Source organism: Mobula hypostoma, chromosome 14 (assembly GCF_963921235.1).
Source record: "Mobula hypostoma chromosome 14, sMobHyp1.1, whole genome shotgun sequence".
NCBI classification, from domain to species: domain Eukaryota; kingdom Metazoa; phylum Chordata; class Chondrichthyes; order Myliobatiformes; family Myliobatidae; genus Mobula; species Mobula hypostoma.
In genome coordinates, this window is record NC_086110.1 from 77,403,180 (window position 1) to 77,427,967 (window position 24,788).

The 24,788-nt window shown below is 47.5% G+C and overlaps 1 protein-coding gene across 3 annotated transcripts in view; it reads left to right on the top strand.

Annotated features, from left to right (window-relative positions):
• pepd (peptidase D) overlaps positions 1–22,601 on the top strand; it is a 200,619-nt gene extending 178,018 nt beyond the window's left edge. For all 3 annotated transcript variants that reach the window (XM_063067267.1, XM_063067266.1, XM_063067268.1), the window contains 3 exons: positions 11,114–11,298; positions 11,989–12,180; positions 19,766–22,601. In XM_063067267.1, the coding sequence (XP_062923337.1) occupies positions 11,114–11,298; positions 11,989–12,180; positions 19,766–19,906 (518 nt within the window). In that variant the 3' untranslated portion in view covers positions 19,907–22,601. The remainder of the gene's footprint in view (positions 1–11,113; positions 11,299–11,988; positions 12,181–19,765) is intronic.
• Positions 22,602–24,788: the final 2,187 nt, after the last annotated feature.

A 24,788-nucleotide genomic window follows, 5' to 3' on the forward strand; every position in this document is an offset into this window, starting at 1 on the left:
TAACCTTCCATGTGGAACCTTGTCAAAGGCCTTACTGAAGTCCATATAGACAACATCCACCTCTTTACCCCAGTCAACTTTCCTAGTAACCTCTTCAAAAAATTCAACAAGATTTGTCAAACATGAGCTTCCACGCACAAATCCATGTTGACTGTTCCTAATCAGACCCTGTCACAAAATTATCTATATCATCTCTAAGAATACTTCCCATCAATTTACCCACCACTGACGTCAAACTCACAGGCCAATAATTGCTAGGTTTATTCTTAGAACCCTTTTTAAACAATGGAACCACATGAGCAATACACCAATCTTCCGGCACCATCCCCGTTTCTAATGACATTTGAAATATTTCTGTCAAAGCCCCTGCTATTTCCACACTAACTTCCCTCAAGGTCCTAGGGAATATCTTGTCCGGACCCGGAGACTTATCCACTTTTATATTCCTTAAAAGCGCCGGTACTTCCTCTTCTTTAATCGTCATAGTTTCCATAACTTCCCTTCTTGTCTCCCTTACCTTGCACAATTCAATATCCTTCTCCTTAGTGAATACCAAAGAAAAGAAATTGTTCAAAATCTCCCCCATCTCTTTTGGCTCTGCACATAGCCGTCCACTCTGATTCTCTAAGGTACCAATTTTATCCCTCACTATCCTTTTGCTATTAATATAACTGTAGAAACCTTTTGGATTTATTTTCACCTTACTTGCCAAAGCAGCCTCGTATCTTCTTTTAGCTTTTCTAATTTCTTTCTTAAGATTCTTTTTACATTCTTTATATTCCTCAAGCACCTCATTAACTCCAAGCTGCCTATATTTATTGTAGATCCCTCTCTTTTTCCGAACCAAGTTTCCAATATCCCTTGAAAACCATGGCTCTCTCAAACTTTTAACCTTTCCTTTCAACCTAACAGAACATAAAGATCCTGTACCCTCAAAATTTCACCTTTAAATGACCTCCGTTTCTCTATTACATCCTTCCCATGAAACAAATTGTCCCAATCTACTCCTTCTAAATCCTTTCGCATCTCCTTAAAGTTAGCCTTTCTCCAATCAAAAATCTCAACCCTGGGTCCAGTCCTATCCTTCTCCATAATTATATTGAAACTAATGGCATTGTGATCACTGGACCCAAAGTGCTCCCCAACACATACCTCCGTCACCTGCCCTATCTCATTCCCTAACAGGAGATCCAACACTGCCCCTTCTCTCGTTGGTACCTCTATGTATTGCTGCAAAAAACTATCTTGCACACATTTGATAAACTCCAAACCATCCAGCCCTTTTACAGAATGGGCTTCCCAGTCTATCTGTGGAAAATTAAAATCTCCCACAATCACAACCTTGTGCTTCCTGCTATCTCCTTACAAATTTGCTCCTCCAGTTCTCGGTGCCCATTAGGTGGTCTATAATACACCCCTATGAGCGTCACTACACCTTTCCTATTCCTCAATTCCACCCAAATAGCCTCCCTAGATGGTCCACTAATCCATCCTGCCACAGCACCGCTGTTATATTTTCTCTGACAAGCAATGCAACGCCTCTCCCTCTTGTCCCTCCTTTTCTATCACACCTGAAGCAACGAACTCCTGGAATATTTAGTTGCCAATCACATCCCTCCTGCAACCACGTTTCACTAATAGCTACAACATCATATTTCTAGGTATTAATCCGTACTTTAAGTTCCTCCAGCATTTTGTATGTATCGCACCAGGCAAGGTCATTGGATTCCAAACAATTGGTTTATTGATCATTACAGAATGTCTCTCTGCTGCTTCAGCTCACACCCAACCCTGTCCCTTCCCCTCTCCCTATTTCCTTCCCATTCTCAGTCCTCTTATAGAGACCCATATCAGAATCAGGTCTGTCATTATTCACATGTCATGAAATTTGTTTGTTTTTGTGGCAGCTGTACAGTGCAATACATAAAATTACTGCAGTACTGTGCAAAAGTCTTAGGCACTCTAGATATGCACTGTATCTGCCCGAGACTTTTGCGCAGTACTGCATGTCATGAAATCTGCATTGAACTGCTGCTGCTCAGTTAACAAATTTCATGTCACATGCCGGTAATAATAAACTTGATTCTGATCCGTTACTCTGCAGCAGCAGTACAGCGGTGGTCCGTTATATCTGACAATGACAGGAAACCCATACAGGAGAGTTTTTAAAGTGGAACAACCATTGCACTGGGGGAGTTCGGCTCTCTGACCTCAGAAGTCCAGGTCCAGTGGTATGAATAAGTGTCACAAACTGGGGCCTTCCTTGGTTGCAGTGGATGACCGTGACGTCTTCTGTGTCTGTCATGTCCTTCGCTCTCCGTGGAGCGTTGCAGTACCAGCTTCCTGGCCGTTGGATCTCACTGTAGATCTCATCCCCCCCAGTCCACAGGAGCTGAATTATCTTAAGAATATATTTAAAGAATAGTGTAAAAAGAGAGCAAACTAGTGATGTAGTGTTCACAGGTGACAAACCTTTCAGAAACCTGATGGCAGAGAGGAAGAAGCTGTCTCTAAAATGTTGGGTGTGTGTATTCAGGCTCCTGTGTGTCCATGTCATCACGTTTCCAGTACCAACATGGTGTTCCCACAACGTTCTAACCTAACCCTGTCCTGTAGGACTTTAGAACGTGGGAGGAAACTGGAGCACGCGGTCACTGGGAGAATGTACAAACTCTTTACAGTGTCACAGTGAGAATTGAACCCTTAGGGGGAGTCAGCGAGTGTGATAGATGAGCAGTGTAGCAAATGGTCCCAAATGGGTTTGGCCAGGCAGAACTTTGCCTCTTCCTGCGCCTGTTTTCTGTTGCTGTCTGCTTTGGTGATGTTTCTGACAGCCTCTGCTCTCTGTGTGAGCACTGCCAGGCTGGTTGAGGACGTTTACATTGCAAACATTCTTTCTCCAGCAGCACCACTTAACCCTTTGTGAACTGTGACAGTAGTCCAGCACACGTTTAAGACCAGAATGTTGCCCTGATTCAAGATAGTTTAACTCCATTTCCAGTACACAAGTAAATAGAAGAAAATCATTGTTACTCCAGATCCGATGCAGCACAGAAAAACCACAATAAGATAAAGAACACAATAATTAAAAAAACACAATAAATATAAATATGTAAAATAACTCATATACATAGATTGTATGTCCATAAAGTGACTCTAGGCACAGGAGTGTCTGTACATGAGGTGACTGACAGGAAATTATATAGTAGCAGTGGTTGGGTGTGTAGAGTGTTGGGTTAGGGGGTGGAGGTGTTGATCAGCCTTACTGCTTGGGGGAAGTAACTGTTTTTGAGTCTGGTGGTCCTGGCGTGGATAAATAGCCTCCTCCCTGATGGGAGTGGGACAGACAGGAGTAGCATCCTTCATGATGTTTCTGGCCCTTTACTGACACTTTTCTGTAGAAAAGTCCGTGATGACAGGTCAGCTGGAGCTGATGATGTGTTGGCAGTTCTAACTACTTATTGTGGAGTCTTCCTGTCTGTCACAGTGTAGTCTCCATACCATGCAGAAGTCTACTGTAAATCTAATGCTGATGAGCCCTCCTGCCCATTTGAGATCTGTGTCCCTCCATCTCGGGCTTCTGTATTAAGACCATAAGGCTTAGGAGCAGAATTAGGCCATTCAACCCATTGAATCTGCTCTGCTGATCCTGGATCCCACTCAACCCCATACGCCTGCCTTTTCGCCATATCCTTTGATGCCCTGACTAATCAGGAAATGATCAACTTCCATCTTAAATATACCAATGGACTTGACCTCCACCGCAGTCTGAGGCAGAGCATTCCACAGATTCATTTCTCTCCAGCTAAAAAAATTCCTCCTTATCTCCATTCTGAAAGGTTGCCCCTTAATTTTGAGGCTGTGCCCTCTAGTTCTGGATACCCCACCACAGGGAACATCCTCTCCATATCCACCCTATCGAGTCAATATTCAGTAGGTTTCAATGAGTTCCCCACGCATTCTTCTAAATTCCAGTGAGTACAGGCCCAAAGCTGCCAAATGCTGCTCATATTTTAACCCTTCATTCCTGGAATCTATTATGTGCTGTCTTCTTGCCCCATAACAACCCTAGTCCTGAGCTCTGAACCATCTCTCCTGCCCCACCCCCCCATTAAACCTTACCATCTCCTGCAGTGAAAGCTAGCCTCCTGAGTTAATGTATCTGCAGGTTTCTAGGAGGGAACTTCGCCCAGTACACACCCTGTCCTTTGGATCTTGTGCCAACCTTTTAACCTACTCTAAGATCAATCTAACCTCTTCCCTCCCACATAGCCCTCCATTTTTCTTTCACCCATTTGCCGATCTAAGAGTCTCTTACATGCCCCTGATGTATCTGCCTCTAGCACCTCCTAAGTACCCCCTACTCCAAGTACCCCCTGTTTTAAAAAAACTATCTTTGGCATCAACCCACCATACTTTCACTAATCACCTTAAAATTATGTCCCTGTCCACCCTGGCAAAAAGTCTCTGGCTGTCCACTGTATGCTCCTTCTCATTGTATCCATCTCTGTCAAGTCACCTCTCAGCTTCCTTCATAGCAAAGAGAAAAGCCCCAGCTCACCCAACCTTTCCTCATACATGCTCTCTAATCCTGGCAGCATCCTGATGAGAGGTGATACTAAGCCAGGGACATTGAGAGCCCAAGGTTTAGTGCTGGATCATGTGAAAAATGATTTGGATGCACACACTGCTGTGACTTAACAGCCCACTGAGCCATCGCAATTGGTAGCATCAGTCCCAGACACAAGTGAAGTGCCCCAGATCCCCACCACCCAGGCCATAAGAAAGAAGGTACAGGAGCCCCAGACTCACACCACCAGCTTCAGGAACAGTTATTACCCCTCAACCAACAGGTTCTTGAACCACAGAGGATAACTTCACTCATCCCATCACTGAACTGTTCCCACAACCTACAGACTCACTCTCATGTTCTCAATATTTGTTGTTCATTTGTTTTGTTTCTTTGTATTTATTGAGTATGCCTGCAAGAAAGTGAATCTCAGGGTTGTATATGGTGACATTTATGTACTTTAATAATAAATGTACTTTGAACTTTGATCATTATGTCCTGATTAACTAGGGGATTATACTTCCAAAAGATTATGTCCTGCGGGACGTGTCTAGTCAGGTAGTGAATCTGGAAAGAAGACAAGTCAGTGTTTCAGATCCAACACTTGATTTGATTTTGATGGAATCTCCCTCTGAGTCAGAAGTAAGGTTGTTGTGATGATACATCAGCCAGCCTCCCTCTTTGACACTGGGGACTGGGGACTGACCACTGATCTTCTGAAGCCACAAACACAAAATGGTGGAGGAACTCAGCAGGTCGGGTAGCATTTATGGAAGGGAATTAACAGTCAACGTTTTGGACCAAGACCCTGCATGAGGAGAGGCGAATATGTTCATAGATGCTTCCTGATACTGAACTACCGAGTTTCTCCAGCATTTTGTGCATGTTACTCTGGATTTCCAGCATCTGCAGAATCTCCTGTGTTTACGATTCACTTCCCCTCCTGTCATCTCCATGGCAACAGGTTTATGATCTCAGATTTTGGCCTTCATGTCAAATTATTCATACCACGAGTGTGCCCAGCAGCCAGCAAGAGGTAGAATGGAGCCAGGCTGAGGACCAGGAGAATTAAAGGATAGAGGTAGGCTAGCAGTTGGCAGAGATGGAAGAGTTGGACCTGTGGTTGGCAGTGTCAGAGGACTTGGTCCGGAAGGGGGCGGTGCTGGTAGATTTGGACTGGTAGTTGGCAGTGCCGGAGGAATTGGACCAGTCAGTGACAGTGTCGGTGGAGTTGGACCGGTCGTTGACAGTTCTGGAGGAGTTGATCCAGTAGTTGGCAGTGCCGGAGGAATTGGACCTGTAGTTGGCATTGCCAGTGGAGTTGGTCCAGTAGTTGGCACTGTGTGCCCATTGTGCTGGTGCAGGTCAGGCAGTGATCAGAAGCCATGTTCAGTCGCAGGCTGGACGGTGTGGCAGTGAGGGAAAGACGTCCCATTCTCCACATCTGTTTCCTTCTCTGTCTGTCCATACCCCCGATCATCCACTCTTCCCCCCACCCCGAACCCGTCCTCTTCCTTATCTCCTGTCCATTCTCTGTCCCGTTCCCTCCCTGTCTCCTATCCAATACACTCTCTCCCCCTTTCCACCTTTCCCATCTCGCCTGTCTGCACTCTCCACCATTCCCTCTCTCCTGTCCACACACTCTCTCCTTCCCTCCTTCTCTTGTTTCTTTTTCTTCACTTGTAACCCCTTCCCTTTCTCCACTCCATCCTGGTGTCCATTCTCTCTCCTGCTTTCACTGCTTATCTTTCCTCTCCCCTTCTCTTTCTCTCCCTCCCCTTTCTCTCCCTCCCTGTCTCTGCTTTCCTCACTCTCTCCCCTCTCTCTATCTCTCTCTCCCACAGTGTTCTGGCGTTTCAAGATTCCCAAACATTTCTCTCCCAGTTTTGTCTCTACTCTTGGTTGTTTCTTGACCTGAGCACTGCTGTTTCTAGGACTATTCTGCAGACTGAGCTGCTCACGCCAATAAATATTTACAGACTGACAGTGATGTGTCTGTGTGCTGGCGCCATGCACACTTGACAGATTTGTTCTCGGGTGGAGTCTGAGAGTGGCTGGCCGGGTCATTCTGGGGGTCTGCACATTCACAGACCCATGCTCTGCCGTGAAGTTTAAGAGTGATGATTATACTCTGAAAACAGGCCCTTCGGCCCAACCTGTTCATGCCAACCAAGCTGTCTTCCTGAGCTAGGCATGTTTACCTCCATTCCATATCTCATACCTTTCCCTATCCATGTACCTGGCCAAAGTTCAAAATTTCACAGTAAGTTTATTGTCAAAGTACATAGTACTGAGATAGTTTATTTATTTAATTTAGCGGTGTAGCATGGAGAAGGCCCTTCCGGTGCTTTGAGCTGCACTGCCCAGCACACTTCTGATTTAACCCTAATCTAATCGGGACAATTTACAATGGTTTATCTAACCTACCAGGTACGTCTTTGAACTGTGGGGGGAAACCGGAGCTTCTGGGGCAGTCCACGCATTCCACGGGGAGAGCGTCAGAGACTCCTTACAGAATGTTGCCGGAATTCAATTCCCAACTCCGGAATGCCCCATGCTATATTAGTGTCACACTAACTGTTGTGCTACCATAGGGCTGCAGTAGCATTCACAGCAGAATCAATGAGAAACTGCACCCAGCAGGACAAACCGCCAATGTGCAAAAGATTAAAGTGTCCAAATTCAACAAAAAGTATCAAGGCCCTGAGATGAAGACTCTTTGAAAGTGAGTCTGTAGTTTGTGGAAACAGCTCCGGTTGGGGTGAGTGAAGATAATAAATCAACCATGATTGAATGGTGGAGCAGACTCAATGAGCCAAATGGCCCAATTCTGCTCCTGTGTCTTACGGTCTTATCAAACATCATTGGTCACAGGCCTCCGTTCTGAAAAACATTACTCTGATTCCTTCCATAGAGCCAGTTGTGTATCCAGTTAGCTTGGTCTCGGCCTATCTTGTGGGACCTTGTCTAAAGCCTTGCTGAAGTCCACTGCCCTGCCCTCATCAATCCCTCTTCAACAAACGTGATCACACTCATGAGACATGCATACATTCAAAGGCATGCTGACTATCCGTAATCAGTCCCTGCCTTTCCAAATGCAGATGGATCCTATCGCTCAGAATCCTGTTCCCATTGTCTCACTGAGTTTGTTCTTCTAAAGGTGGTATGGTAGGGTAGTGGTTAGTGTAACGTTATTACAGCGCCAGTAACCCGGGTTCCCTTCCACCGCCGTCTCTACATTTTCCCCAGGAGCAGAATTAGGCCATTCAGCCCATCATGGCTGATCCCAGATCCCACTCAACTCCATACACCTGCCTTCTCACCATATTCTTTGATGCCCTGACCACTTAGGAAATGATGCAAGGACTTGGCCTCCACTGCTGTCTGTGGCAGAGCTTTCCACAGATTTACTACTCTGGCTAAAAAAAATTCCTCTGTTCTAAAGGTCGCCCCTCAATTTTGAGGCTGTGCCCTCTAGTTCTGGAGACTCCCACCATAGGAAACATTCTCTCCACGTCCACCCTATCTGGTCCTTTCAGCATCCGGTAGGTTTCAGTGAGAAACTTAACCTAATCATGGGACCATTTCCAATGACCAATTAACCTAGCAACCAAGGAAACTGGAGCACCCACGTGGTGACAGGAAGGAATGTTTCATCTTGCTTACAGAGGAGCTGGAATTGAACTCCAGAAGCAGGGGCCCCGAGCTGTAATGGTGGTATGCTACTATGGTGTCCAATACACCACAATTTAACTGTTCTTGTTTTCCTGGCTTGTGTTGTTGGAGAAGGTTGTAATTCTGTTCTGACTAAGGATATTGTGCATTTCCCAAAGCTGATGTATTTTGAGGACATTGATAAGACTAGGACATACATCATGAGTGGTTGTGTTTCAGGAGAACTGGAGAACAGAGGGACCTTAGAGTAGGGCCGTAGATCCTTAAGGGTGGCAACAGGCATGGAAAACGTGGTTAGGAACATGGAAATAGCCTTCACTGGTCAGGGCGTTGAAGACATGGGCAGAGAAAATAAGGTCCCACAATACATTCATTCTAAATTTTGAATCCCACATTCTGCCCATAGAACATAGAACATAGAATAGTACAGCACAGTACAGGCCCTTTGGCCCACGATGTTGTGCCGACCCTCAAACCCTGCCTCCCATATAAGCCCCCACCTTAAATTCCTCCATATACCTGTCTAGTAGTCTCTTAAACTTCACTAGTGTATCTGCCTCCACCACTGACTCAGGCAGTGCATTCCACGCACCAACCACTCTCTGAGTAAAAAAAACCTTCCTCTAATATCCCCCTTGAACTTCCCACCCCTTACCTTAAAGCCATCTCCTCTTGTATTGAGCAGTGGTGCCCTGGGGAAGAGGCGCTGGCTATCCACTTTATCTATTCCTCTTATTATCTTATACATGATGTGTGGCTTTCCTCTGAGTGCTGTTTCCTCTTACAGAACGAAGACACACGAGTTAGGATTAGTAATTGTGGGCATGCTATCTTGGTGCCGGTAGCCGGGTGAAACTTGTGGGCTGCCCCCAGCACATCCTCGGGCGCTGTTGGTCTCTGACGCAAACGACACATTTCACTGTGTGTTTTGACGTCTCAATGTACTGTACATGTGACGAATAATGCTAATCTTTAAAAAAGTCTTGAAAGACTGGTGAGAGCACAGCTGCAGCTCTGCGTGCAGTGCTGGTCACCAGACTATTGGAAGCATTGTGCTCAGGGTGCAGAGATTTGCCAGAACATTCCCAGGGAATGTTCCGTTCCGTTACAAGGAGAGACTGAAGAGGCTGGTCTGCTGTGCCTGGAGCGGAGGGACTGTGTTATATAAAATGATGAAGAGTGTAGATAACTTTATGGGGTGTCCTGGGAGGGGTAGCACCTCTGGTGAAGGGGCTTGTTGTGTCCATTCTGGGACGGCTCACTCACCTTTGGGACCCACGGACACTCAGCTCTCACCTGTGGCTCCAAGCAGCTTTTTGCACGCGACAGTGACTACCAACCCAGCACACCGCTTTGACGGACCGGCTAAGCCAGGCGAGGGTAGCTGGCAGGCCTCGTACCTCAGTGCGATAGGGATATACCTGTCCTAGCATGTGAGGTCAGCTCTGGCAAACTGGGCAGATGAGATCCAACGGCTAGGAAGCTGGTTCTGCAATACTCTGTGGACAGCAAAGGGCATAACCAAATCGTGGTCATCTACTTCTGTAGGACCCCCGTTGTGATGACTGCTTGTCCCACCGGACACGGACTTCCAAGCTCGAGAGAGAGGAACTGTCCGAGTGCAACGGCTTTTCCACTTTAAAAGCTCTCCCGCACAGGTTTCCTGGCAATGTCAGATACAACGGACAACCACCATTGGACTGCAGGAAGCTGTTCCCTATATCAGAGAACTAAAGGGGAGGAGATTCTGAGGAGGGCCTTCACCTAGAGAGTGATCAGAACCTGGGACTCACCACCCAGGAGACGGATAGTACTTCAGCAGTTGAATTAGTTAGGTGGGTGATTCGAGTTTTGTTCTGGAGGTCCAGCACAGTGACAGGACCTTCCGGCCCAACGAGCCCACGGTTCCCACGTGACCATTCAACCTACAGAGCCGTATGTGGGAGGAAACCCGTGTGGTCACAGGGAGGACAGTGGCAGGAATTGAACCCCTGTTGCAGTTGCTCTAGTAACGTTACTCTATTTGGCATGTCATGTAAAACTGACAAACTCTACAGAAGCACAATGGAGAGTGTCCTGATTGGCTGCATAAGCCTGGTATGGAAACACCAATGCCCTAGAAACGAGAATCTGCAAAGAGTGATGGGCCCATCCCAGTCTGTGACAGGAAAACCCCCTCCCACCACTCAGCACAACTACGTGGAGTGCTGTCCACCATCAAGGACCCCCACTTCCAGATTGCTACCATCGGAGGAGGTGCAGGAGGTACGGGAGCCTTAGGTCACACATCACCACATGCAGGAACAGTTATTACCTTTCAACCATCAGCAGCGAGGATAACTTCACTCAGCTCTAAACTGATCACTGAACACAACCTGTGGACTCACTTTTAAGGTCTCTGTAACTCAATGCATGTTCTCTGTATTAATTAATTGGTTGATGAATTGTATTTGCAGAGTTTGTCTTGTTTTCTACATCGGTTGCTTGTCAGTCTTTGTGTGTAGTGTTTCATTCACTCCATTGTACAGTATTTCTGTGTTCTCCTGTGAATACCTGTAAGAAAGTGAATCTTAGGGTTGTATATGGTGACATAGATGTAATTCGATAATAAATTTAATTTGCACTTTGAACCACGATGCTATCATACTGCTATGCCACAGTGCCATCCCCATCAGTACAAACGGCCACCGATTGATCAGTGTGGGCAGGTCGAGCCAAATGGCTACAGGAGTCTGTGGTTCAACCTCTAGTGGGGATGTGGGTCTGAGGGGTGATAGGAGGGTGGGGATGGTCTGAATGGGAAGGGTTTTGTCTGTAATTTGTGTAATGTGATTCTGACAGCTGGTCTGTTGGTCTGTCCCGGGACAGGGGTAGCCTGGCCAGATATGCATCGCCTGGCTGAGCGAGTGCAGCTGGAGGAGCTGGCGAGGATCGGCATTCTGAAGGGCAGCGTGGACGAGATGATGAAGGTCCATCTAGGAGCCATGTTCATGCCTCATGGTCTGGGACATCTCCTGGGATGTGACGTACACGACGTTGGCGGGTACCCAGAGGTCAGTACTGTGTTAAACAGCAGAACCACTTGGAGTTAACCCTTCTGGAGCCTCTGGCCTGTGCTGAGTCTCCAGAGTCATAGAACACTGCAGCACAGAAATAGCCCTTCCTAATCCTTGCCAAACTCTCTTTCTTCCTATCCCATTGAGCTGCACCTGGACTAGAGTCCTCCAAACCCCTAGCATCCACGTACCTATCCAAATTTCTCTGAAATGTTGCAATCGAACCTGCATCCACCAGGTGCTGGCAGCTCGTTCCACACACACACCACCCTCTGAGTGAAGAGAATCCCCCTCATGTTCCCCTTCAACATTTCAGTCTTCACCGATGTGGAGCCCTGTGGGCTGTTTGACTGTGGTTTGCATCGCAGTGAAGCCCCAAACCCATCACGTGTACGCTGCTGAGCACGGACCACAGTCAAGACTGGTGGCATGGGTGTGAGTCTGTTGCTACCTCCTATCTCAGCATTGATTTCCAGCCTGTCTCCTACGACTCCCACAGATCCAACCAGATCTGCTTTGTGCACTCACTGAGGCTTCTCCAGCCTTTGACAGGAAGTCAGAGTCAGCTTTATCATCACCGACGTATATAGTACAGTTTATTGTGTATAAAATAGATACTGTAGGTGCGATTCCTGCCTCCGCTGTTGGCAGAGTCTGTGGTTGCCATGCCTTTGTGTTGTGTTCCAGGGCGTAGACCGGATCGACGAGCCTGGTCTGCGAAGCCTTCGCACCGCGCGGCATCTTGTGGCTGGCATGGTGCTGACTGTCGAACCAGGTATCTACTTCATTGACCACCTATTGGACCAGGCCCTCGCCAACCCAGCCCAGGCCTGCTTCTTCAACGCTGACGTGCTGGCCCGGTTCCGTGGCTTTGGAGGGGTGAGTCCTGTTCAGATGCGGAATACGAGGCATTTCAGCACTTTGATCTTTCACAGCTTGTGTGATCTGCCTTCCCAAATGAACATGTCCATTGATAGAACCTGCTTTGCCAACAACTGTCATCTTGGGCCAAGAGGGAGCTTCACCTGAGGAGTCCTTGGCCTGGAATAGTGTGATTGCGCAGCTCAGAGTACGATGTTCCCCAAAGGGGTTAGTCCCTTCATGGAGAAAGCCTGTGTGTGACCTTGTTTAACATGGGGAGGCTGAAACACAAGCAGTCACCACACAGTTGTTGGCAGATTGGGGTCAGGCTCCAGTGACGTGGAGTGCAAGATGACTGGGAACCCTTCATTGCTGCAGCCTTCCTCTGCCTCAACTCCCGTTATCATCTGTAAGATCGATCTAACCCTCCCCTCCCACAGAGCCCTTCTTTTCCTCATCCATGTGCCTATCTGAGAGTCTCTTAAATGTCCCGAATCTGCTTCAACCACCACCCACTGGCAGTGCGTTTCACTCTGAGTGAAAAAACACCTACCTCTATTACTTATGTTACGTACCCCGTAACTGGGTTGCCAAACCAGAATGGATCCCTCAGTTGGAGTCTGGAGTACTAGAACTAAGAAAGTTTTATTAAAGAAACAAGCAACACAGTAATCAAAAGGATAATAAATGCAACAGTTCAGCGATGATAGACACACATGTGCACAGAATTAAGATAACAGCATCAATCAAGCTCTATCGTTGTCTAGGGGTAAATGACCAAATTTCAAAGTGACTCAAAGTTCAGTTCGCAGTAGTCGTTGCCATGGCGATGGACAACGTGGGGGAAGAGAGAGAGAGAACAGGAACAACTGATCATTCAGACACTGCTTCACTCACAGACCGGCGAGATGGCTCACAAGCAACTTTTGGGCGGGTCCTTGGTGATGTCACCTGAGGTCACCGACTGTGACCCCTCCTCCAGATGCGGTCGATCCTCTGCAGTGAACCCGGCACCCAGGCAAGGGCGGACACACACCGGGTTCCCGCTGATCGTACCTTTCCACCCTGGTCGTTGTCTGGTACTTCTCACCCACTCGTGAGAGGCGTACCGCTTCCAGGGTCTCGTTACCTCGGGTGGCGTGTGTGTGTTGCCTTAGCGAACCTGTCCCTTTTTATCCCCCTGCTGGGGTATCGCCTGTCCATCACTTCAAACAGTTCAGGGTTCAAAGGGGGGAGCCGCTCCAGACAGCTCTCTCTCTCCCACGTCCCTTCATTACACATCTCCAGACGCTGCTCCATTGTTCCTTATCTCTCCTTCCCCTGAGGGCAGGTGGCAGACCAACTGCTGATGTCACTGATGCTAACCCAGGCCAGCAAACATCTTAATTTTATGTGTATTCTCGTAACACTTTCCTCCAATTACCTTGAGTTTATGACATAGTTGAACCTGGTAGTATTTGATGGTATTATTAGCTTTAAACAGACAGTACTCTACAGGAGGTGCGTGGGACAGGTGGCAGAGGAGGAGTGCTGGGGCAGACATATCCTTCCCTGAGACACCAGGCAAGGTCACTTGATTGCAAACAATTGGTTTATTGATCATTACAGAATGTCTCTCTGGTGTTTCCAGCTGCGTCCCCCTCCCTGTCCCTTTTCCCAACCATGATGCCCCGCTCCCTTCTCCCTTGCCCCTTCCCACTCTCCGTCCACGATAGAGACCCATATCAGAGTCAGGTTTATCATCACTCACTATGTCATGAAATTTGTTTTTTTTTGAGGCAGCAGTACAGTGCAATGCATAAAATTACTACAGTACTGTGTAAAAAGTCTTAGGCATGCTAGCTAGATACATGTGCCAAAGACTTTTTCAGAGTGCTGTAGCTGAGTGTTGTACAAACCCACAATTGGTGTGCCTGAGGAACATATTAAACTGGTTTCTAGAACAGGCCAGTGGGGTAGGGTGCACCTGGCCTACTTCTGTTCAAACTTCCTTACAAGGTCAGAGTCATGGGAGCAACCTCCACTTTACAGCTTGCCGGCTTCACTCCTAATCAGTTTGGCCATTTATTGAAGGGTTGTGATGGGTTATGGACTGGTGATCATAGTGTCAGGGCTTTTTCTTGTTGGAGATAACCTCTGGTGAGGGCTACGCAACATAATGAATCACACATTAATCTGGACCCGAGTGCCAACAGGAGCAGCGAGTGCTGTCAGTCACCGATGGGATCAGCAAACTTAACCCCTTCCTATCTGAGAATCGAGCCATGCCACCAGCAACCCACCAATATAACCCTAGCCTAATCACAGGTCAATTTACAACTGGGGTTTTACAACTCTTTTTATGCCATGGATCCATACCATTAACTGAGGGGTCTGTAGACCCCTGATTGACAATGACCATTTAACCTACTACACATGAAGCCTGTCTTTGGAACGTGAGAGGATGTACAATTCCTTACACAGGATGCCGGCATTGAACTCTGAGCTGCAAGAGCGTTGTGCTGTTACGCTACCATGGCCCCCATGAGATGTATTGAGGAGGCCGCAGGTGTCAGGTCCCTCGTTCCTGGGACCTCAGTCATTAGCCACATACCTATTCAAGTGTTTCCTAAATGATACTACGATACCTGGCTCAACCATTTCCTCTGGCAGCTCATTCCTTACACTCACCATCCTCTGTGCAGAAAAAGTTGCCCCTCTGCTCCTTCTCTCACTCTAAGCCTATGCCCCTGAAATTTTGGACTCCCCTACCCTGGGTAAAAGAGTGTCACCACCCATCTGATTTAAGCCCCTTATAATTTTAAATATTTCTGTAACGTCGTCCCTCATTTTCCTACACTCCAACGAATAGAGTCCTCACCTAGCCAACCTCTCCCTTTAACTCAGGCCCTCTAGTCCTGGCAACATCCCAGTAACTCTTTTATGAACTCGTCCCAGTTTAACCACGTCTTTCCTAGATCAGGGTGACCAAAACTGTACACAATACTCTTGAACTCTTCCCAGTTTAACCACGTCATTCCTAGATCAGGGTGACCAAAACTGTACACAATATTCCTGAGTGCGGCCTCACCAGTAACTCGTACGTCTGCACCATAAGACCTCAATCCCTGTACTCAGTGCCCTGACTGATGAAGGCCACCCTGTCTACCTGTGGTGTTGCTTTTAATGAACTATGCATTTGGATCCTAGGTCCCTCTGTTTCACTACATTCCCTAGTGCCCTGCCATTCGTAGTATAAGGCACACACTGGTTTAGCTTTCTAAAATGCATCACCTCACACTTAACTGTTTTTGCCACTCCTCGGCCACTTCCCAAACTGATCCAGATCCCCCTGTGATTAACAATAACCATCTTCATCGTCCTGTTTTATACTGAATGCATCCTTGTGCAGTCAGCTCCCTGATTTCCACACCATCCTTATTCCTCTCCATAGCTACCCTAAACTCAGAACTGCAGTCACTACCCTTAAAATTCTTGGCAATAAATACTTCACAAGACTATAAGACATAGGGGCAGAATTAGGCCATTTGGCCCATTGAGTCTGCTTCACCATTTCATCATGGCCTATCCATTTCCCTCTAAACTGCATTCTCCAGCCTTCACCCCTTAACCTTTCACACTGTGACTAATCAGGAACCTATCAACCTCTGCCTTAATTTCCAGATTCACTAGTCTCTGGATAAAGAAATTCCGCCTCATCTCCATTCTAAATGGACGACCCTCTGTCCTGAGGCTGTGCCCTTTGGTCCTAAGCTCCCCAGCCCACAGGAAACATTCTCTCCACACTTGCTCTGTTTAGCTTTTCAACATTCAATAGGTTTCAAGGAGATCCCCACCCTGTTCTAAATTCCAGTGAGTATAGGCCCAGAGCCTTCAATCACTCCTCATGTGCGAAACCTTTTCATTCCCAGAATCACTCTCATGAACCTCTCCAATGTCAGCAAATCTTTTCTTAAATAGGGGGTCCAAAACTGCACACACTACTCCAAATGAGAGCTCACCAGTGCCTTACAAAGCCTCAGTATTTCATCGGTTTGCCCAGCTTCATTGTGCAGGGTTTGATCTGAATGCCAGTCCATCCCTGAAGAAAGCTGTCCTGGATGCACGTGAAAGCCTCCCACCCTCTGTTGGCACCAGAGGTGGGTGACACTCGCAGGCTGCCCCCAGCCCATCCTTGGACTCGCACTGTGGTGGTCTTTCACTGTGGACAGTGTATTTCACTATAATAATAAAGGCATCCGTTAGTCTTGCGAGACCATGGATCTGCGCCTGGAAAGTCTTCACTCTCCAGGGCGCAGGCCTGGGCAAGGTTGCATGGAAGACCAGCAGTTGCCCATGCTGCAAGTCTCCCCTCTCCACGAGGCCGATGTTGTCCAAGGGAAGGGCATTAGGACCCATACAGCTTGGCACCTGTGTTGTCGCAGCCAGCTCCCACTAGCCAGGGCATTGGCATGAAGATGCAGCAAAATCATGAAGGTCACAGTAGCAAATATTAATATCAATAGCGGCAGGGAGTCTTACCACAGGTTCCAGCATCTCTCGGTCCTCAGGGAACAGAGATACGGGGTGAGCTTCCAGTTTCAGATGAATCCACCTGGCTACTGGATTGGCATGGAAGGGTCTACGTGAGTCTGCTCAGCTCCGGTTCGAGCAGGGTGGTGATAACGTTGGGCCTAAACTTCCAGCTGGAGATACTGAAAATAAACAAGCTCGAGCCAGGTCACCTGCTGCATCTCAGAGTGTGCTTGGATGGGTACCATTACACTTAGTTAACGTGTATGCCTCCAAACGTACACACTGCAGAACTGGGCTGAGAAGTGGCAGATGGAGTTCAACCCAGATAAGTGTGAAGTGGTTCATTTTGGTAGGTCAAATATGAAGATAGAATATAATATTAACGGTAACACTCTTGGCAGTGTGGAGGATCAGTGAGATCTTTGGGTTTGTGTCCATAGGTCACTCAAAGCTGCTACGCAGGTTGACAGTATTGTTAAGAAGGTGTATGGTGTGTTGGCATTTATCAACTGTGGAATTGAGTTCAAGAGCCGTGAGGTAATGTTATACCTATATAAGACCTTAGTTGGAACCTGCTTGGAACCTGTTCAGTTGTGGTCACTTCATTAGAGGAAGGATGTGGATAGTATAGAAAGGGTGCAGAGGAGATCTACAAGGATGTTGCCTGGATTGGGGAGCATGCCTTATGAGAATAGGTTGAGTGAACTCGGCCTTTTCTCCTGGGAGTGACGGAGGATGAGAGGTGACCTGATAGAGGTGTATAAGATGATGAGAGGCATTGATCATGTGGATAGCCAGAGGCTTTTTCCCAGGGCCGAGATGGCTAACACGAGAGGGCACAGTTTTAAGGTGCTTGGAAATAGGTACCGAGTGCGTGTCAGTAGTAGGTTTCTCAGACAGAGAGTCGTAGGTGCGTGGAATGGGCTGACAGCAACAGTGGCAGAGGCAGATATGACAGGGTCTTTTAAGAGCCTCTTAGATAGGTACGTGGAGCTTAGAAAAATAGGGGGCTGTGTGCTAGGGACATTCTAGACAGTTTCTGGAGTAGGTTACATGGTCGGCACAACGTTGTGGGCCGAAGGGCCTGTAATGTGCTGTAGGTTTCTATGTTCTGTGTTCAAACCTGGCCCGCTTGTTTTATGCTGTTGGACTCCTTGGACAGAGGCGAGTGCATTATCCTCAGGGGAGGGGGTTCTGATTTCAGTTATACACTCAAGAAGATAGCTCTGGTCCTCAGAGAGCAAACGAGCATTAGTGCAGCTGTTGAGGGAGTTGGTTGGATCATTTGATTTGGTCGATGTCTGGCAGAGCCTCCATCCTGACTCCTGTGCATTCTCCAGGATGTCAAGAGGAGGAGGTTCTCAACTCAACGGACTGTACATTTCCAGGACGCCCGTCTCCCGCATATTGGCAGACTCCAAGCAGCCAGTGTTGTACTCGGACCACCACTTGGTGTGAGCGGAGCTTAGCCCACTGCCTACGCAGGTGGGGTCTGCCTTCTAGCATCTCAGCAACTGGTTGCTGGAGGATGGCCTGGGTAGCTTGGAGGGACGAGCAGAGGAGTTCCCTCTCCCTGAGACTCTGGTGGGATGTGGGCAACGGTCACGTCAGACTGTTATGCAAGCAATATACACGAAGAGCGAACAAGAAGTGGGTGTCCCAGATCCAACAGCTTGAGAAACTTGTAGAGTGCTTCCTTTGCATCTTTGAAAGCAGTTGCCAGGTCTGTTTCTGCACAAGCCAGAGCTGAAAGTAGTCCTTTCTGCTTCCACCAACAATGACCTCGTAATCACCGACCCAGTTAAGCTACAGAGGATGCCAGACTTCTCAGCCACCTCCTCTATCGGGGGGTCTACCTAGGGTTCCACTATGGGGCTTGGCCGGCAAACCTGCGGGACATAGAGACGAACGCCTCTCCTGGCTGGGACATTGATCAGGTCTACTCTGTGCAATCTCCTACTGGGCAAGATGTTGCTCATCAACCAGCTGGCAGCCACTGTGCTTGGGTACTGGCTGGTCACTTTAGTCCCACTCACTGTATTTGTCTCCAGGACAGAGGAAATGGTGGACTTCTGGGGCAACAGCAGACATCGGGTCTTCTCTGTGGTCCTGGGTCTTTCGATTGCAGGTCACGGTCAGTCAGTGGTGTGCACACACATGCAGCTGGCAGCTCTCCACTTCCAGACCCGGGGGAGATACATGTACACTGAGCATCCTGCGAGGTGGCGACACACTTCCTTCGCCAGGAGAATTGCCTTTAGGAGGGTACGCAACTCCCAACAGCGAGCATGTGTGGGAGCTGCCAGATTTTTCCTGGGAGCTACTGTGGATGTGGAATAAGGTCTCCTGCGGTCGGAGTCCTCGGGTGCCTGCAGGGAGCAGCACTCGGGCCGGAGGTGGCTCAGGGACGTGGAGTGACACTGGCTCTGCCGGTCCCTGCTCTGCTGGAGGTGCTCGTGGCTTGTGGGACCTAAACCCCAAGACCTCCTTTGGGAGCTGGTCCCACAGAGATACCCACCATGTCATTGCATGAGGTGCCGAAACGGTTCCTGTACGGGCTGCTCTTGCGCACTTTGCCCTTGCCTGCTGTCTGGACACACCGCGGTAGTCTGCCTTACCATCAGGCGGTTGGGGAGATGCCCAGTGGAAGACGCTCTGTGCTGCAGGGTTTCCCCCTGTACATTGGGGACCTGGGGGAGCGTGTTGTTCAGGGCAGTACCATGTAAATAGATTCCTGAACAGATTCATCGATACTTTGCCCCCCTATCCTTTCAGTGCACCGTGTCTATGTGGAGTACGATAGGTCTGAATATCTGAAGAAGCTGTTCCTCAAGTTCTGGCTGCACTGCAGCCCCCCACCCTCCCCGCCAAGAAACTGAATGTATTAACTGTATTTTAATTTGAATTCACTCACTGTACTGTAACCCCTAAACTCTGTATGGCTTTTGTACATGAATGAAGTGTAAGTTCAAAAACAGAATGGGTAATGAGGGGGCACTGCACGTTAGCGGGTCGGGGTGGTACTGAGGAAATATCTCATTGCACTGTCACTGACATCACTTGTCTATCTCCCCCTTCCCTCCCCCAGGTGCGCATTGAGGATGATGTAGCAGTGACCCCCACGGGAATGGAGTTGCTGACCTGTGTCCCCCGCTCTGTCGAGGAGATTGAGGACTTCATGGCCCAGGGATCTGGCCCCACCAAGCAGTTTGTCCAGCAGACCGCTTGAGGGATATCGGTGCAGCCACTGTCCCACCTTACCTTGCATCCATTCTAGATCTAGCCTCGCCTTCCCTTGCATCCATTCTAGATCTAGCCTCGCCTTCCCTTGTATCTGGATTGTTCTGTGATTAGGCTCTGAGTTTCCAATCAAGCTTTACGCTCATAAATCTGCACAAATTAGTGGATGGACCAAGCCACAACAGACTGCAGTTGTCAGACACTCAACAAACACCAAATGTGTAACATCGAATAGTACAGGCCCTTCAGTCCCTGATGTTTAACCTACTCCAAGATAAATCTAACCCCTCAGTCCCACATAGCCCTCTATTTTTCTATCATCCACGTGCCCGAGTCTCTTAAATGCCCCTAATGCAGCGGTCCCCAACCACCAGGCCGCAGATCGGTACCGGGCCGCGAGGAAACGATATGAGTCAGCTGCACCTTTCCTCATTCCCTGTCACACACTGTTGAGCTTGAATATAGGGTTGCCAACTGTCCCGTATTAGCCGGGACATCCTGTATATTGGGCTAAATTGGTTTGTCCTGTATTTCTCCCGCTAAGGTAGAGCGTTCCTATGAAACCTTTCGTGCTGAAATGGCGTGAAGCAAAGAGCAATTACCATTAATTTATATGGGAAAAATTTTTGAGCGTTCCCAGACCCAAAAAATAACCTAACAAATCATTCAAATAACACATAAAACCGAAAATAAATAACACCAATATATAGTAAAAGCAGGAATGATACGATAAATACACAGCCTATATAAAGTAGAAATAATGAATGTACAGCCTAGTCGGGAAGATGAAGGCAAAACCAATTTGTGGGAGAAAAATCGGCAGGTACGCTCATGTGCACACAGGTGCCCACGCAAGGTTTCATGGTCATGGTAGTCTTTCCAGGGGGAAAGTGTCCCGTATGTGACTGCTACTTTTGTCCCTCATTTGGGAGTGAGCAAGTTGGCAACCCTAACTGTAAAAGACATGTTGAGGTGAGTTTAACCCTACTTGAACAGCCCCCCCACCCCCGGTCGGCCGATCCACAAGAATATTGTCAATATTAAACTGGTCTGCGGTGCAAAAAAGGTTGGGGACCCCTGCCCTAATGTATTTGCCCCTATGACAGCCTGTTGTAGCCTACGTTGTCCATACCATCACATTTGTGACATATGCAAACCTTAATGAATTTGCTTTTGCCACATCCTCAAAGAATTCAGTCAGGCTTGTGAGGCACAACCTGCCCCTCACAAAGCCGTGTTGACTATCCCTAATCAGACTATGCTTCTGCACAATCTGCTTCTTTACAATACTTGTAAATCCTGTCTGCAAGAATCTTCTCCAATGGTTTGCCCATTAATTGTCCGTAATTCCCAAGATTATGTTTCTTGAACATTTGCCAGCCTCCAATCTGGTATTACTCCTGTAGCCAGCGAGGACACAAAGATCATCGGCAAAGATGCAGCTATCTCTTCACTCACTTCCCAAAATAACTTGGCGTGTATCACTGGGAACATATCTATCCTAATGTTTTTCAGAAGTTCCAGCACGTCCTTTCTGAACGTTGACATGTTCAATCATATCAGCCTGTTTTACTCTCACTGGGAAATGCTGAAGCAAAGTATTCAATGGGGAATTCACCTACCTCTTTCGACTCTGGGCACATTTCCTCTTTTTTCCCTGATCAGTCCCACCCTCACTCTCGTCATCCTCCTTCACATACTTGTACAACGCCTTGGGGTTTTCTTTAATTGTACTCACCAGGCCTTCTCATGTCCCTTTCTTGCTCTCTGAGGTCCATTGGCCTTCCTGGCTATCTTGTGAACCTCAACAGCTGGGTTCAACATACACATTGAAAACATGAAAGCAGAACAGATTTTTTCCTCGCTAACACATACATATTCCCTTCCCAGCACACAAGCATACACATTGAAAACATGAAAGCGAAATAAATTTTTTGCTCGCTGACGCACACATATATTCCCTCCCCAGCACACAAACACCTCTGGCCTGTATTAGTCAATCCCTCTACCTCCAGCCCCAGCGGGGTGGAGTGTGGGAATAGTGACTGCCTGCAATCATTGTGTTGTTGGGACTGGGAATTCTGTCTTTATCCGCCACATGGGGACTGATGTCCCCTTCCCCAGGGTGAAGTCTGCTCCTCTTCTCCCTTGCTGTGCACTGGGGAATGGGTCAGAGACAAGGCGCTGTGTGGTCAGGATTGACCGTGGATGTTGAGTCCTAGCTGTCATACACAAGCGAGAGCAGTATGATATGGAGAGCAAGCTGTTGCCCACTCAGCTGAAGAACTCAAAGGAACGGCAGAGACCGATATCGTCTGGCACCAGCAGCATCGCAGGAGTTGCCAGTCAGCATAGGACTGCTTTATAGGCTGCAGTTCCTGACTTTTCCTCAGGGTTTACTCCGAAAACCTTCCCCATGAGTGGGTATAGCTGCAAGGCAGCAGAGGTTTGAGATCTGAGTTTCCCTTCTCAATGGTTTGCCAACCAGGGCTGACGAGCCCCATCTTCCCAAAGGGCCAGAGCAGTGGAGAGTGAATGGCTGAACCCAGGATCTGTGTTGGGTCTGTGAATGTTTCTCCATCTCCTGCAGCCTGCCGTCAAGGAGGACATGGAAAAGGTGCCAATCACTTCATGTTCCTATCGATTTTTATAATTTTACAAATAAAGTAGCCACGATTCTTGCATGGAGTTTGTTGGGTCTGTCTGGGGAGCGGAAAGAGGGTGGATCTGGAGGTTCCCGGAAACCTGTGAGCATGCTTTGTGGAGGGAGGGGGTAGGGGTGGGGTATGGGAAGGAAAGCACATGCCCACTTCCAGGCAAAGCGGGTGAGGGGGTGGTACTGTCTTCCCGGCAGTCAGGGTGATCCACTGGTATGGCGAGGTGATCCAAGGCTTAGGCTGAATGGATAGCTAGAAACTTTTTCTCATAAGGGAAATAGCTAATACCAGGGGCTATAACTTTAAGCTGATTGAAGGAAAGTATAGGAGGGTTGTCAAAGGTAGTTCATTGTGTTTTTTTATTTACACAGAGTTGTGCATGTGTGGAACATGGACAAAGGCTGGTGAAAGGCAGGTACATTAGGGGCATTTATGAAAATTCTGAGACAGGCACACAGATGATAGGAAAATGGGCTATGTAAGAGGGAAAGAGGTCCACAAAAATGATTCCAGGTTTGAATGGCTTGATGTATGAAGAACGTCAGGGCCCAACACTGACTCCTGCATAATACTGGCAGACAATAAAAGGCTCCCTTTATTCCTGCCTATCAGCCAGTGCTCTATCCATGCTAGTATCTTTCCTGAAATACCATTTTAAGCAGCCTCATGTGCGGCACCTTGCCAAGGGCCTTCTGAAAATCCAAGTACACAACATCAACCAATTGTCTATCCTGTTTGTTATTACCTCAAAGAAATCCAACAGATTTGTCAGACGTGATCTTCCCTTGAGGAAACCATGCTGACTATGGCCTATTATATCATGTACCTCTAAGTTACCTGAAACATCGTCCTCAGCAATCAACTCCAAAATCTTCCCGACCACTGAGCTAAGACTAACTGCCCTATAATTTCCTTTCTCTGATTTCCTTTTTTCTGCCTCCCTCTCTCCTTGAAGAGTGGAGTGACATTTGCAATGTTCCAGTCTTCCACAATCAAGTCATTATTGAAAGATCCATCATTTTTTCAGAACCCTGGGGTGCATTCCACCTGCACCAGGTGACCTCAGACCTTTCAGCTTACCGTGCATTATCTTCCTAGTAATACAACTGCACTCACTGCTGTGCCTTGACACTCCTGAAATTCTGGCACACTGCTAGAGTCTTCCACAGTGAATACTCAGTAAGTTCATCCGCCATTTCATTGTCCCCTCCATTACTTTCTCACTGGTCATTTTCCAGTGGTCCAATATCCACTCTTGCCTCTCTTTTACACTTAATATTTATCTGAAAAAAACTTTTGGACCAATATCTTTGTGGGCATGTTTGCTAGAACTGTTGGGGAGCATTAAAACTAATTTAGTAGGGGGATAGGAACCAGAGTGATAGATATGGATATTACTGACTAACTTACCTTCATTTTTCATCTTTCTTCTGGCTTTTTTAGTTGCCTTCTGTTGCTTTTCCAAAGCTTCCCAATCCTCTAACTTCCAACTAATATTTGCTGCCTTTGGCTTTCACTTCTCTTGATAGCCACAGTTGTGTCATCTTGCCTTTAGAATAGGCTGTAGTCAGCATTGTTTCCTCAAGGGAAAATATTTCCTGACAAATCTGTTGGAATTCTTTGAAGAAGTAACAAGCAGGATAGACAAAGGAGAATCAGTTGATGTTGTGTACTTGGATTTTCAGAAGGCCTTTGACAACGTGCCACACGTGAGTCTGTTTAACAAGCTACGAGCTCATGGTATTACAGGGAAGACTCCAGCATGGATAAAGCAGTGGCTGATTGGCAGGAGGTAAAGAGTGGGAATAAACAGGCCTTTTTCTTGTTGGCTGGGGTGACTTGTGTTCCACAGTGCTGTGTGTTGGGACTCATTTTTTTACATTATATGTCAATGATTTGGATGGTGGAATTGATGACTGCTGCAAAGTTTTCAGACTGTATGAAGTTCAGTGGAGGGGCAGGTAGTTTTAAGGAAGTAGTGAGACTACAGAAGGACTTAGGTTAGGAGAATGGGCAAAGAAGTGGCAGGTGGAATACAGTGTCATGATACTATTTTCTAAATGGAGAGAAAATACAAAAATCTGAGGCACAAAGGGACTTGGGAGGCCTTGTGCAGGATTCCCTAAAGGTTAATGTGCAGGTTGAGTCTGTAATGAGGAAGGCATATGCAATGTGAGCATTCATTTCAAGACAACTAGAAATATAAAAAAAAGG